The 15216-nt window shown below is 40.2% G+C and overlaps 1 protein-coding gene across 7 annotated transcripts in view; it reads right to left on the reverse strand.

Annotated features, from left to right (window-relative positions):
• Positions 1-15216, reverse strand: part of SOBP (sine oculis binding protein homolog) — a 429255-nt gene that overhangs the window by 304379 nt on the left and 109660 nt on the right. For all 7 annotated transcript variants that reach the window (XM_086926694.1, XM_086926693.1, XM_086926691.1 and 4 more), the window contains exon 2: positions 14476-14614. In XM_086926694.1, the coding sequence (XP_086782820.1) occupies positions 14476-14614 (139 nt within the window). The remainder of the gene's footprint in view (positions 1-14475; positions 14615-15216) is intronic.

The following is a 15216-nucleotide window of genomic DNA, read 5'->3' on the forward strand; positions in this document are numbered from 1 at the left end:
CCATTTTCATACTTGCTCTAGAGCCCAATGTACTTTACTACACAACTGATTTCTTGACTGACTGACTGAGCGGGTCCTACAAGTCTCTTACTTCCCACAGCTCAGCCAATGAAGCGGCCAGTCCATCATTTTGGCAGAGTTGGGGGGCTGTTTGGAAATGGAACTTTACAGCTCAAAACCCATCATGTTGATGAATGGAGTGGAACGACGGTAGAAACATGAGGTACTGAATATGGCTAAATGGTGGTATGGTTCAACATAACAATGTAAGAATAAATGAATGAATGAACGAGAATACTCTAGGGTGCACAACATGTCCCAAGGTTGCGTAGCATTAAAATGCATGGAGAGAGTGGAAAAGTGGCAGGAATACAACAAATAACAGAAATGTGTTAAAAAAGGATACCACATAAGACGAAAGCTTCCTTAAATATGATAGTATAGAGCACTATGAAGGTTCCCTAAAGAGTTGCCTCCGCTTTGCCATACCACTAACACACATTCCTGACAGTTTGTGCTTGAACAATCCCATGCAACAGTCCACTCAGTACTACAGCCCGGTTCACTAGGATCTGTTGCCATTCATGCTGCAGAGACTCAAATGCCACAGCCAGGGAATCAGGTATAAAGAATACTCCTATTAGACAGCGCAGTAGAGTTTCTAAAGATGGTCCTCGATAAGGACAAAGCCACATGGATTCAGGCTTTACTAGGAAACCACTTGATACGCAACACCAGGGAACAGAACCACAGTCACAACCTTCTGACACTGGATTGTGTCAAGTGTCTTCTACGTATGATATGGATGACAATCACCATTACTCCTTTATTAAGTCCTTATGAATGCCCTTGAGCCTTCACAGAACTACAAAATGCACGAACTAAGCCTGGGCGGTGAACTCTGCTCCACTCGTGGAGTTTGCAGAGTTTTCCCCACTCCGCGTTACGCGGAGCTCGCGGGGTTCTGAAAAACTCTGCTGCGCATAGCGGAGCTGAGTTTTTTTCCCGCTCGCTTTCGTCAATGTCAAGAAGGCAAGCGTGAGTGAGGAAAATCCACCTCCCGGCAAAATTTTTCCTCGTTCGCGATTGTCAACATCGAGTTGGCGAGCGCGAGCGAGGAAAATAAACCTCCCGGCAAGATTGCTTAACGTAGGGGTGGGGTCAGGGTTCTCTTTGTGAGTGATCGCGTATGCTCCAAACCACTCGCGTTGAGAAACTGCCCGTTCGTGTTCAGAAAGCTGCAGCTCGGGTAAAAATCTACTCTAGTGGCAGAAAGGAAAGCAGCGCCTGCTTGTGCTGCGCATGGTGCCGTTCGCAATGATTGCACAGTGTGGACAAGCATCCGGCACTGAAAATCACAGCGAAAGGCATTTTTCTATTGCACTCCGCCACTTGCGGAGCTCCGCGGAGCGGCAGCGTTTTGTTTCCACTTCGAGGAGCCCAGGGTTAGCAGAAGCATGTTGACACACTTAGATTTTAAAGGTTCATAATCAATGATTTCTGGATTTTAAATTTATGATGAGGGTCAGAATGGAGCTCATTAACCCGCCTTCAGACAATTATATTTTGGAGATTCCCAAGATGAAAGTCGGAGTGTGGTATTGAATAGCAGTCCATCACACATGTATATATCATGAAAAGGACGGGACAATATGGTTACAGTAATGACCCTCACAGCTTTTCCCTACACCTCTTCTCCCACAGTTCAGAAACATTCAGTAGATGTTGTTTTCCCACACAAGAGTGCACCCAAGGATGAAGCATGCCACACCGTGTGGGAGAAGGTCAAGAAGCCGTTGCCCAAGCTAGACAATTCCAACATATTGATAAATGTCCTTCTTGGAATTCTACATCAAGGGAGGTTGCATGCCTAGAATTTTTATTTAGAATTGAAGAGGCTTGTTGGGCCCACTCGCCTGTGTATCATTTATTTTGTTACTTATGATATTGATAACAAGGTACTATTTAGAACCGTGCAGCACTTTTCTGTAACAATGTCGGATAAATTACATATATGAATCAGTAGAATAGATGAGAAGCGTTCAACAAGCACACCCATGCTTTTGCTAGCACAACTGCAAGCAAATGATCAGGTATTTACATCGCATTATAAATAGAGATAGGGAAGTGATCTTTTCTCATTGTGGACCTCTAGACTGGTTGGGGTTTTTATCTGATACTCACATTTTGCCAAATTGCACGTAAAAAAGTTTACTGCATGTGAGCAAGAAAGGAACATAAACAGAATACCACAAAATGGGTGACACACACAGGTCCTTATGTATGCATAAAGGGAGACCGAGGTGTGGTTTGTCAATGTACGTTACCACAAGCTTGGAGATGTCTCGGGAAAGGAATAACACACAGTGACCATCGACTGAAACTTGAGAGGAGGATATTCATACTCAGTAGAAAGAAATTGATCTTCTAACAAACAACATTCTAGAGCATTCACACCACTTCCTGGCTTCAAGACCCCTCTTACCTATAGTCAATATTTGTCAAAGCAAATTAGACTTGTTGCTTGAATAGTAGTGTATTGTCACAGCAAGACTGTTTTTGTGATACAACTATATGCCTCAGAGAGCTGCCCAGAGTCTGCTCATATCAAAGGCTGCTTCATTACCAGGACGCTTTACAGAAACTTCTTCAACTAGAGTTACAAGGAAGCCCATCTCAACAGAGCTGTCTCTTTAAGTACAAGGATGCGACTGATCAATGGGTGAATGATGAAATGTATGTATGGAACAATGATATAGCAAATGTTTAACAGGCTAAATTTGGGGATCATCTACACAAGATTAACTAGGAACCTGGTGGTAGAAGTTCGACTCATGTACAGGACTATTTTCATATATATTTCAGAAACGTAGATGAGCACAATTATCAACAAAAATAATTATAGTAATTTACATAGAACCTAAACCACCATGTCTCATGCTACAACCCCTCTGCATCCGACCAGCGCCAGGAAACCCACGGTGACAGTGCGCTTTACAAGCACCCCTTAACATAACATAACATAACATACAACTGCATATAAACATTTTTTTGCAAACTCCCCACCTCAAACGAGGGTCAATATGTAGATTAAACAATGCTTTTAAATTGATAAGAAAACAATGGTTCCATAACAAATGCAATACATTGTTCATTGAAGCATTATCAAAAATTGGCATAGACATCAGAATCAATTCAAATGACTCTTAGCACAGACTGTAGTCCCACACAATACATTCATCAGTCAGCTCTTGGAACATTTTCTGTTGTCGCCTCTCTCGCCAAGCTGGCATGGGTGGATGGTTAAACCACACAAGACAGCCATTCTGTCTACTAGCAAATGGAAATGTTCTGCTCAATCAGGCAACGGTTGCCTCTGTAAGGTGCACTATGAAATAACTGGGTTCAGCATCGGCGGAGGTCTATGGGTGACTTGGGAGGAGGTGAAGTGCAAGTGATAGTGTATGTGTGGTGCACTTGTGGTGAATACTTAACTACCTTCCACGGACCTAACTTCTACGTCATTATATGAAAGTTTGACACTTATTTTCTCTGTCCATAAATCAATATATTTATACTGGTCTCTTTACTTCTCTTTGTAAACATGCATCTATCTTACTTTTGACATACATACAAGCATATCATTGTCTCATTCTATTAGTGTATGTTTGTGTTAGTGTGAGAATATATTTATGAATTTCCACACTTAAGGCCTTAGTTGGAGTTTGGAAGTCAGGGTACTCCATCACAAACCTGCCAGATGTTCCATCCACTGTATTACAGGTGCATTATAGACCATGGCACTTTCCTTTTCTATTCTATTCTATGAGCATCTATAAAGCGCATAGCTACCCGCAGGTATCCCATCATGGGATCCCAGCACTGTTTATATGTTGGACAGGATATTCACCACGTTTTGGTGGACTGTCCCATCCACAAAACTTATAAATATGGACAACCCTTAATCTTGCACTGCATATTAATTAAGATGTTCTTCTGAGCTTTTTCTTGTAATTTTGGATGCTAAGAAATGTGCCTTTAAAATTACCATCCTTATAAATATGGCTTCTGCTCATATATTTTGTTTCTGGGGTGAAATCCTTCAATACAGGTTCATGTGAAAGTTATCTTTTCCACTGTACGAAACAGCAGGTAATTGTTTCCTAATCATCTCCTTGATACATGACTAAGGTTTGTATGCACTGTATACCAGTTCGTGTGGTTAAGAGCACAGACAAAAAGACATTCAGTACGCATTTTTTTCTTCATTAGATATTGTACCGGTCAAATATGAATAAACAGGATCAATAAAGACTTTCCAAGTTGTTTAATTAACGGGTGGAAATGGCTTGTTGTTTCGTGTTGTTTTGGTCAGCCTTCAACAAGAAAATGGCTGGGATGGCCATATTAAATTTCATACACATGCTAATCGTATATTCAGCATTGCCTTTCCAGAAAATGGCTACCATTTAGTAAAAAATGACTTCAAAGACATGACTTTCAGGACACTGCTGTAATGTTTTGCAGTACAGCTATTTAATCACATATAAAAGTCCCCTTCTCTTCAATGAACACCTTAAAATAGAATGTGGATACACCTACCGGAACCAGTAATTACTGACACAAGGTCTACAAACCACAAATTACTCGAACAACATCTGCAAACGATTAAAAAGCTTTCTAGAAGTCCAGGGGTCATTTCGCGAACTAAGGAATGGAAGCACTTTCCATGATGCCTTATTTTGTGTTTTTATTTCATTATCGATTTCATACAAACTTTAGGCTATCAAACCAAATGCAGAGGCATCTTATAAATTTACTGACATTATAAAATGTTAATTATTAAACAGCATAGATCAGTACACAATTGGGGCATGTCAATAACACTGTGTTTCAGACTACCGCAGCACAAGCATAAACAAGAACAAATCCAGAACAAAAGGATCACCGTGGAAATGAAAAACTAGGAAAGGACTCTTCAAGAGCTTTGTATAAAAAAAAAATTAAACCGAAGGAGATGGGGCTAGCTTAATAGCAGGAGGTAACTGATTCTGCAAATTAGGATCTAATAAGAGACAAGGACGGAAAACTGAACGGTGCACAAAGGGGGTGATGGGAGGAGAGGGGTTCACTCAAACCTTCTCAATGAACAAAAGGTGACAACGCACCCAATAAATTTACCAAATCTATAAGATATGGAGAAGTAAGTGAATTGCTTCATTTGAAAATGACACATCAGTAATCACATTCAGATTGATGCCCAATAGGCAAATAGAGAAGACAAGGTAGGTAAGGAACTATATGGACAAAGTTAAGTCCAAATAACATGCAGACAGAAGAACTGAACAATAAACTGAAATAGAAGAACATACATGCAGAACACTAACATAAAAGGAAAAGGAAAAGTCTAGATAGAATAAGTGAATAAATAAGCAGTTTAGTTGCAGACAAGGACAGAAAGGAGCACATTTTCTCGATGTTATACAACTGAAAACAACCAGCGCAAGAAATCAGAAGTAACAAGGAATATTTGCTTTTGAAAACTTAATGACTAATCAAAGAAGATACCAAGATTGTAGGTGGAAGTGGAAGGAGTGATAGCTGCTAGAAGGAAGGAAATGAAAGAAGGAGTCAAAAAAAGCCCAGTCGCTGGAAAGAAGAGAACTTTAATCTTAGGTTCAGATGAAAGAAATGGTAAGCCATCAAAACATCAGCAGCAAGCAGACACATAGAGAGAGACTACTGTGGCTATGTCAGTAATCGTTGGAAATGAAAAACTGATTTGATCATCATCTGCATGAAGTTTGCGTGAAACCAAATAGAGGATATAGAGGATGAAAGAGAAATAGTGTACATGGTAAAGAGTAGACCACCAAATGTCATTGCAACAGATGAGGTTATAAAACATTTCAAGGACAATCAGAAGGAGCGGTCAGAAAGACAGGAAGAGAATTTTGAAAGAACAAGATCCCAAAATACATGAAAAATATAGAAAAGAGGAGAGTGATTGAGAGTATCAAAAGCAACAAGGTTCAAAAGCGCCAAGATAGAGAAGAAAATGGCTTATGGTGATAGTGATAGATAGAGTTAGACAAGGCAAGAAAACCAATCTTAGTGAACCAGTCAGGGTGAAAGTGAGTGCTGAGCTGGCACAAATTTGTGAAGGGAAGGATATTTCATAACTCATTATGGACAACGTGTTCAAAGATTTTAGACACTTTTGCCAAGACAGAAATAGACTTTAGAGGGGAGTAGGAGGAATAGTCATTAGCAGAAAAAGTATTGAAAAGTGATTTACCTGAAGGTGTGGGAGCCAGAAGCTAAGTTGGAAAAATTGTTAGTGATGTTTAGTCTTCTCAAATTTTTGAAGGGTACTTAATGTACCAATCAGTCGTCACATTCTAGGAAGGAAGGGCAAAAGAGAGCAGCTAAAAGCTGAGAAGATGGATAGGAAAATAAAAGATGGTCTAGAAACTATGTCAGTGTTCTTAAACTCTGGTCGGAGGACCCCTGGGAGTCAGCAAGGTCTACTCAGGGGACTTTGACTGTTTTACGAAATTAAATAATAGTAACATTAATAAATCACAATTATTAAAATATATACAAATAAAGAAGCAATACTGAAATGTGAAAATTATATTTGATTGTGAATTAAACAAAATATTTCAATATTTGAGCATCTCTTTGATGTACTTTTTGACGTTCAATTCATGGAAATTGCTCAGTCCGGCAATTCCTGGCTTCCAATAATGACTCAGCTGGGTCCCCGGATCCTAGTAAAGATTCAGTGGTGGTCCAACAAAGTCAAAAGTTTAAGAACCACTGACTGAGAGCATTTAGCAACACAATGCACCAATCTCCTCACTCCAGCATCTGCCCTGTAAATGTAGGATACTACAAGTATAACATATTATTGGGCTTTGGCACCGCAAAAACATCAGGCCAATCTGTTGGAAAGTTATACTAATGCATCTTTGATCTCCGAATGTAGATTAGCTGCCTCTCATGTTTAAAAAATGAAACATGAAGTGATACAGAGGGTAATTAGTCTCAAGGGATATTTTAAAATGTAATCCTCTCGTTAGAGTTTAAGATGTCTCGTCAATTTAAATGTTTAAATGATAAGTTTCTACTTTGGATGCATCCGGATACTGGAAGCACACATTTGCCAGATGAAATATTCAGGCAACCCGATAATACGCACATGGCTAATTGAGTTAGGGATGCATATTCTACCCAAAAAAAATATACTTGAATTCCGTTCAAGCCAGTAATGTTAATTTGAGCCTAAAGGTCACTGATGCAGGTGCTCCCATCATGGCACTTCCTGGACGAGGAATTGTGGCACTGAAGTTTACAGACTGCCAAGCTATTTCATTTGATGAAGTGCAAGGGCAAAATACCTGAGGTAAGAGCGACAGTACCACTACCACTGTTAGTAAACAAATGAACAAATGCAAGATTATTTGTTTTAGTCATTGATACTATACAGAGCTAAAGATGCATACTCAGTCAACTAAAATAATGATAAATTACCTCACTTTGAAAAATCTTTCCTTATAGTTGCAGAAATCCCAGTGAGCCACCAACCAGAATCTAATAGTCAATGACAGCCAAACGAATAGAGAAAAACATTTTTGATACAAAAATGTTTGGCATGTCTCGGGACAAGAAATACTACTATAAATGCAAATCACAGAAAGACAGAAGAGTTACTCACCATACCAGAAGAGGCAGACATGTCTATCCTGGTTCTCTACCAACACACGATGATCAAATTATTCTTAGAAAAACACAAAGAACAAGACACAGTCCTTGGATGATTTCTTCTCTCCCTGGCCAACAGACTTCATGGCACGTAATATGACCAAGACATATACAGTACCGCCAGAATATCCATGTTATTTAACACATGCAAAACCTTTCAGATGATCTGAGCAAATTTCAGCATGGATTTCAAAACCTATGACAATTACACACTGCTATATTTCAAGACAATGCCTAACATAACATAAAACTCAAACATATTGAATTTCTATATCTCACTCATCAAGTTGCAAAATGTCTCGGCCTGAACAGCGACAAAACAAATTATTATGGTGTATTCACCAAATATCTCCCTCATTACGAGTGGCCTGTAAACATTGGCAGCCAGGGATTTATTGAATATACAAGAATTATTTGTTTTTGGTTTAACAACATGCGGAAATCGGACACAATGTGATGCTTTCTGCATAATGTTCCACAGTATACCTGCTTGAAACAGGTGAAATCGCTTTCAGCAGTGGTTCCACTTCTAATTACATTGGGCCCAGTACCTCCTGTTACTGGGTTCAAAATTAATCTATGGGCCACACTGAATAAGAAGCTGAGGGGAAAAACTTTCAACTGCTGCCCAAATTGACATTGAAAACACTATTGGTCTGAAACATACTAGGCTTCTGCCTACCACCAAAAAAGCAAGTAATCAAAATTCCCTAAAATCAAAAAACAACTCTGAATAAAAAAAACACAGTGGAGGCTCCCACTTCACCTGATAGCTTCCATTTTGAATCAAAAATAACTTTCAAAGCAGTCATAATCCTTAATAAAAACCATAATAAAAACCATATGCCACATGCCAATCTACATGACAGGGAAATAAAAGAAATCAATTTCTGCCTATTCCACCAAGAACTACAAAACAATGAATAAACTGAAAAATCAACTAAAACACCCCTAACCCTCCACCTTATAAAACATATAAAATGAGAAAAGTAGACCAATTACCTAATCACCCATAGATTAAAGACTAACAGAGCAAAGAAAAATAATCTGAAAACACTTCATTTATGCATTAGAAACTTGCATGTATAGTTGGAGAAATTCATCTACCTTATGTTTGTAACTTTTTATTTTCCTTTAAACTTTGGTAAGAATTACTGCCTTGTTCCCTGGGCGAGTCATTCTTGTGACTGTATCTGGTCTTTGTCAAAATGCAATTTAACTCATTGCAATGTAAGAGCTGCAATAGTGGCACCGAATGCTTTTGGTTTTCTCTGTCACACTAGGGTCCAGATACTGTCATTGAATGTGTGGTTGACTGCTTTAGGTCCCTCACTGGGGCCTAGGGCTGTGCAAAATAGCAGTATTTCTTGCGAGTTGATAATGGCTTGCAGTGTGACCAACTATAGTCAATGAGAGCATAAGAGTTGAGATTTTTGTGTAATTTACCAGTACCAATCCTTCCCTTCCCTAGAGACTTCCTCCAATTGGCATCCACTTTCTATAGCTTTCGTACAATTCCCTGCAGGGCTTGCTACTCTATTAGGGGCATATTTACTGAGGCTTCTGGCCAAGCAAATTATTCAATCACCACAGATATTGTTCATTAACCAGGGCCTACCCAAGGACACAGACCAAGAAAAGCTTTACTCTGCCTTTTACGAAAACAGTCTTGAAGAATCTTTAAATGCTGATGTCCAATTCAAGGGAGAAGGACTTCGGACAGTGCTTAATTTGAGCCAGTGGTTTCCTGTGCTCGGCAACAGCACTTAATTGTCAACACTGGGGTTTGTGACAGTTTGCCACCAGGTGGATCTGTCTGGATAATTTAGAGAGGACCACCACATCAGTTGAATATTAATGCAATATACATTAAAACCAACTATTACCTGCCACCCAAGCTATTCTTACACATTTGGGGACTGCAATAGTCTGAATTGTCACACTTGTAGGTGTGTGATGGTTAGTAGATGTGTTGTTATTATCATTAACAGCATGACAGTGGCAATGTGTGGTGCAAGCTGTGGTGGCCTCCTGAAGAGAGCCCTGGCACTTATTTTATTTACAAATTAAGCACTGACTTTGGCTGTATGATGGTCTAATGAAGAAGCTGAGCTATTGTCTTGCTTAAATTATCCAAAGATCAAGCTGGGCTTCCCATGAAAATTCATCCAGGAAGTCTTGCTTCTCACACAAACAGGTGAACCACAGCAGCTTTAGGACCCTAGGCCTTGCATCAATTTCTGACAATGAATTGAAACATAGGAAAGCATGAACCACCAGACAGTTCAGTCTAGCAGTGTCTTGAGGTATTCAGAGATCTAATGCATGTCATTCATCTGCTACTGGCGAACAAATGTCATCTTAAGCAATGCAAAGCATTTTTTGCTTATTTTACACCTCAAGAAAATTTACCGAGGATTCTGAAGCATGAAAATAAAAACAATCAGGAGGCTTTGGTTTAGGATCAAGTCAATCAATGATTAGCTTAAACATCTTCCTTCCTACTCCAGTAACAGCACCAGCATGGAGATAGAAAAAGGACTTGTGGCTCACTGGTTAGAGGAGGCAGACCCTGATGCAGAGGTCAGAACCGGCCGGGACCAGGGTTCAATTCCCGACGCGGCAGGGTCTTGAGCTCAAAAATGTCCACAGACTCAATAATTCTCGCCTCGGTGCCTACTCGAATCATGGGTTCACACTCTGCAACTCTGGGCAATAGCTTGTTTAATCTCCACTACGGCCCACCGCGATGGGATGCCTGGTCTTCACCTTGGGGATGCCCAGTAGGGGTTTTCTTGCAGGGAAAGCCAGGACGGGTTCCCAAAGCAAGCGCTAAGAGACCTGTCGGTGATTTGGCGCTAAATAAATCGAAATTAACATAACATAACATAACATTAAGAATTAGCTGTGCAGCTTCAGCAGTAGTACATTGATCAAAGCAAAGAGCAAAAATGCACAATCATTTCTACTCAGGATTATTTATCAATTTACTGCAAGTGATTGCACGTTAGTGCTCTCATGTATTAGTTTTCCTAGATCAGCTAGCAGAGGCAACCAAAGCAAATCTCATTGGTCGAGCTAGAACTCTTGAGCAAATTTTTAACATTTGATGTTTAATACCTGATATCTTTTGCAAGTGCTTCAATTATTTGACTAGCCTTCCCTGCTTCCTGTCTAATTCATAAAGCAGCATTAATTTTTCACAAGACCTTGATTTTTCTTCTTAAATTATTTTAATTGGTCAAGAAAGTCATCACTTATATTTTACTGTATTTGAATTGTACTACTTTTATATTTGTTTCCTCAATCCTGTCATCAAAGGAGAATCCTTTGGGTAACTTTAAGAGGGAACAAAGACAAAGGAAGGCAGTAGGGGTATATAAGTTGCGCACAGTGATGCTACTGTATATTAGGAGAGAATAGTATCCATTTAATCTGTGGCAGTGCTCCAAGGGATTTAAACAATGACTGTCCCACGTTGTTAACAGAAAGCAGATGAATCCATAATCAAATAGCCAAAGCGAAAATCAAACCCCTGAGCCACATTCACAGAACAACGTAAAAAGCCCAATTAATAATCTTCTTAGTCCTTTTTTGTGATGGTTTATTCAGGCTTCATGCATAAATTCAATATACTTCACTCCATCAGTGTAACAAGAAGCCACAAGTTGAGCCAACACGTGTTTCGTCTAGGCACATCACCTCAGACTTCATCAGGGCATAGACTCAAATATCCAACGAAGGACCAATTTGCACGGTAACCATATATCCAACCAGATACCTGAATTGCTGATATCCCATAGACTAACAAGGTCCTAAAATCAATAGCTATCCAAGCGTTCAAAATCTCTTTGTAACCTTCGTGTTAGTTGTGAACAGTCAAGACAGCGACAGGAAATAATCTGTAGAAAGCGAAGAAAACGAAGCGGAGAGTACTCCTTTCCAAAATGATATAACGGCGTGCTGCCAACTTTAAGAGGGGTTGGAACAGATGTGTTTTGTCTAAACCAACCCATAAGTATTGCAATTGGTCTAAAGGATTGTTAAGTTCTTTATGGGTTTAGAGTTCTGGAATAATGGAGTGAAAGCTCAAGGATACCTCAGAGTCTTATCATTAAATGTACATAATCATTGATTGGACAAATCTGGCGCCCACACAAATACAAATGTCAGGTCAGATATAGATATCGGGGGGGGGGGGGTGCGATTCATGATAAAAATTGGGGCAAATGCAGGAGGACAACCAGGAAGAATGTAAGATATGTATTCAGGAGACAATGTATTTGTCAGCAGAGTAAAAAAGGTCGACTTTTGGCACTCTTTTTAAGTTCAGGTGATCAGGTTCAAGGTGATGAGTAGCACAAGGGTTGTCTAGAACATGGAGCTTAACGTGTGCAGGGAACCTCTCCCTTGATGCTTGTACCTTAATTTGTAAAGGACATGAGATTCTGGGTTTCTGACCTAGGTATCTTGTCAGCTGGTATGATAGCACTCAGGAGGAGAAATCTGTGGTTAAACTCTGTAGGGACCTGCAGAGCAGGTAAAATAGGATCAATTCTAGACATTATTTGATTGGTAGCCAGTAGAGAGCTGTCCTTGTAGCACTTGTGTGGTCTATGTGCCACAGATCAAATATTGGTGGAAGGTAAATTATTGAGGTCATGTTAAGAGCTTTGTGGGGAGCCCCTTGTATATCCTTTGCAAAAGTCATGGTGGGACATTCACACCTCATTAACTATAGTCGATCTTTATTGTGAGACAAACACCGGTAGTAATACCCAAAGGATAAGCAAGAAATGGAAAGCACTCTTTGCTACACTATCCCCATGTAGCACGAAGGAAAGTTCGGTGCTGGAGAGACCTCCTAATGTATTAATCTTTTATGCAGGTAATGATGGGGCAATCCTGGATAGCTGCCATTTAATAAGAGCATATAAGATCCACACAGTGAAGAAGTGAGAGCTCAATTTATGTACTGTTAAAAAGCCAGTTTGTCTAAATATAGCGCTGGAGGTGCATTAGGCAGTCCACTAGATGATGGTACCCACCACCCCCTCCCACAGTTTGAGGCTGTTTTGTCTGTCATCGAAACACATGCGGTAGCCAGTTTTGTAACAGCACTGCATGAGAGCCATTAGGACTAAATTTTTAATAGAATACAATATATCCTGCTAATTCACAAACACTTTTCAAATAGGACCGTCTAGGCTACAGATACCAAGAAGTTTTGCTAAAGGTCAACAGATAAATAAATTAGCTAACTGGTGAAGCTGAGATAATAAATAAGATTACGATTTCAGCTCCATGAAATTTAGCTAAACCACTCTCCTATAAAAATATGTGAACTGCCTACCATTCTTCTTAGCAAGAAATGTATTGGCAACGAAGGCAAAGCCAGTAGGTGTAGCTTTTAATACGCTAAAGCAAGCAGCATAAGCAAATTAAAGCCAGACAAAAATTAAAGGAGGACTGCATTAAAGGCATTCTTGCCTTTAGTACTGTTCTTTTTTTTTGTTTCTTTTTCAAATAAAATCGGTTGACAAGGTAGCCTTCCTTATAGTCCTTCATTAATTTCTAGGAAATAGAAAGGCTATAATGAAGGCTCACTATCCACCTGACCTTGTCTAAACACAGAAAAAAAACCAGTGTTGCAGAGCACTCAAGATTCCCATCTTCAAGTATGATTAGTTTGTCCAGACCAGGATGTTTTGTTGCATTCTGGGACTTGTAGTCCTAGTTTTATAATGAGCTAACCAGTACTACAGATTTCAGCATGCAATGAAAACAGCTGGGTGGGATGAGCAATTAATGCCTAGAACTGAGTATCTTGAGTGTTGAATACAAGGAAACCTTCAAAATAGTCTTCAGGCTAGTCTACCTTCCTTTGCCAGCTGCATTTATAAGACGTTACTGGGAAAAAAGGAAGGAGAATAAGCAAACAGTTAGAATTTAAGAGGGGGGTAGGCAGGGAGGAAGAAGAACATAGTTGAAGGAGGGATGGAAATACGAGAGGGTGGGGAGAGGAGGGAAATAAAGGAGGTAAAGGCAACGGTGGGAAGGTCGGACGGGAGATAGAAGATAATGGAGACTTGGAGAATGACACAGAGGAAGCAGGAGAAGAAGATGGGAGCTACCAGTGGGTGGCAGGGGGATCAAGGAGTGCACAGGGAAAGCGTGGGATATGGAGGTAGGGAGACAGAGTGACACATAAGGGATGCTGATGGCATTAGGCGCTGTACTTGATGTCAAGTCAGGTCATCCAGAATAGCGGACGGACATCAGAACTCTTCACATCAGAATTTATTCTCTCTCACCTCAATTCAGATGTGCTTTTCGTGCAATTAGCGGGAAGGCCTAAATGACTTGCACAATAAGGGCACTCTACAGAATTGGAGGCTGGGGGCACATTTGAAGTAGAAAATGGGTGAAGCGATTAGCACAGTTCTAGGCACCTCTATTCAAGCAGATGCCTGACCTGGAAAGTAAAGCTGTTCAGTTTCAAAAATGGTCACATGGCCTCAACCCTCCCAATAAGGATTCTCTGCCTCCTAACAATGCTTGTAATGCTGGCTCTTTGTGTATCTTGGGGACACAAAGCCAGTGAAGGAGACCTTTCCAAGATGTCAGCCTGCTAGCTCGCTATTTCCGTAACTGCTGAAGAGTGTACTTTTGCCACTGTGAAGACAAAGGAACATCAAATCCCATTACCTTTGAGGACAGAAATATGCTGCCTGCTCTCCCCGTCGGCTGGGTAGTTTCTAATTTCGATATCTTCTCCATCCTTCAGCTCCACCTTATCGTAGCCGTACCAGCCCAGCAGCTCGTTCATGGTGCTCTCAGCAAAGTTCTGAAAGGGAAGGATTGCCAGCTTACTTAGGTGATCAATAATTGTTTGGCATGAATAGATGAGCACATACACTGAATTCCATTTGCACTGCCCCATGCGCTATTAGGCCAGTTCCCACTGCCCCCTCCCCCCACAAGAAGTCTATTTTCCCTGTCAAGTAGACAAAATGGAGGGTGCTTAGGTCACTTGAGAATATTATGACAGACCATCGAACGCTTGCAATGTGAAGACAATGAAGACATGAGAAATGGCCTCCATTACTATTGCCCTACTAAAAGAAGTCAATGAGCCTTTTCAGCACAGGTCTATTACCAGCCAAGTTTACACGCATGCCAGATCCAAGTGTGCTGGATGGAAAGAGAGAGCAGTATTCCCACCCTTTTTCGGAAAAACAGCTGACAGTATGAGGTCTATGGTCTATGTGTAAATTAAATAACATATAAATATATGTATTTTGCTATCTTAAATAGACATGAACCAGCAAGCACTCGGAAAACACATTGCTCCAAAGCCCCTCATTTTGGTCTGGACAAGCAGGAAATGTCTGCATAGATTCATCCAGACTGATTTATTAAAAGACACATAAACATTCCCTGCTGAGC

The sequence above is a fragment of the Lissotriton vulgaris genome, chromosome 6 (assembly GCF_964263255.1).
Source record: "Lissotriton vulgaris chromosome 6, aLisVul1.2, whole genome shotgun sequence".
Lineage (NCBI taxonomy): Eukaryota > Metazoa > Chordata > Amphibia > Caudata > Salamandridae > Lissotriton > Lissotriton vulgaris.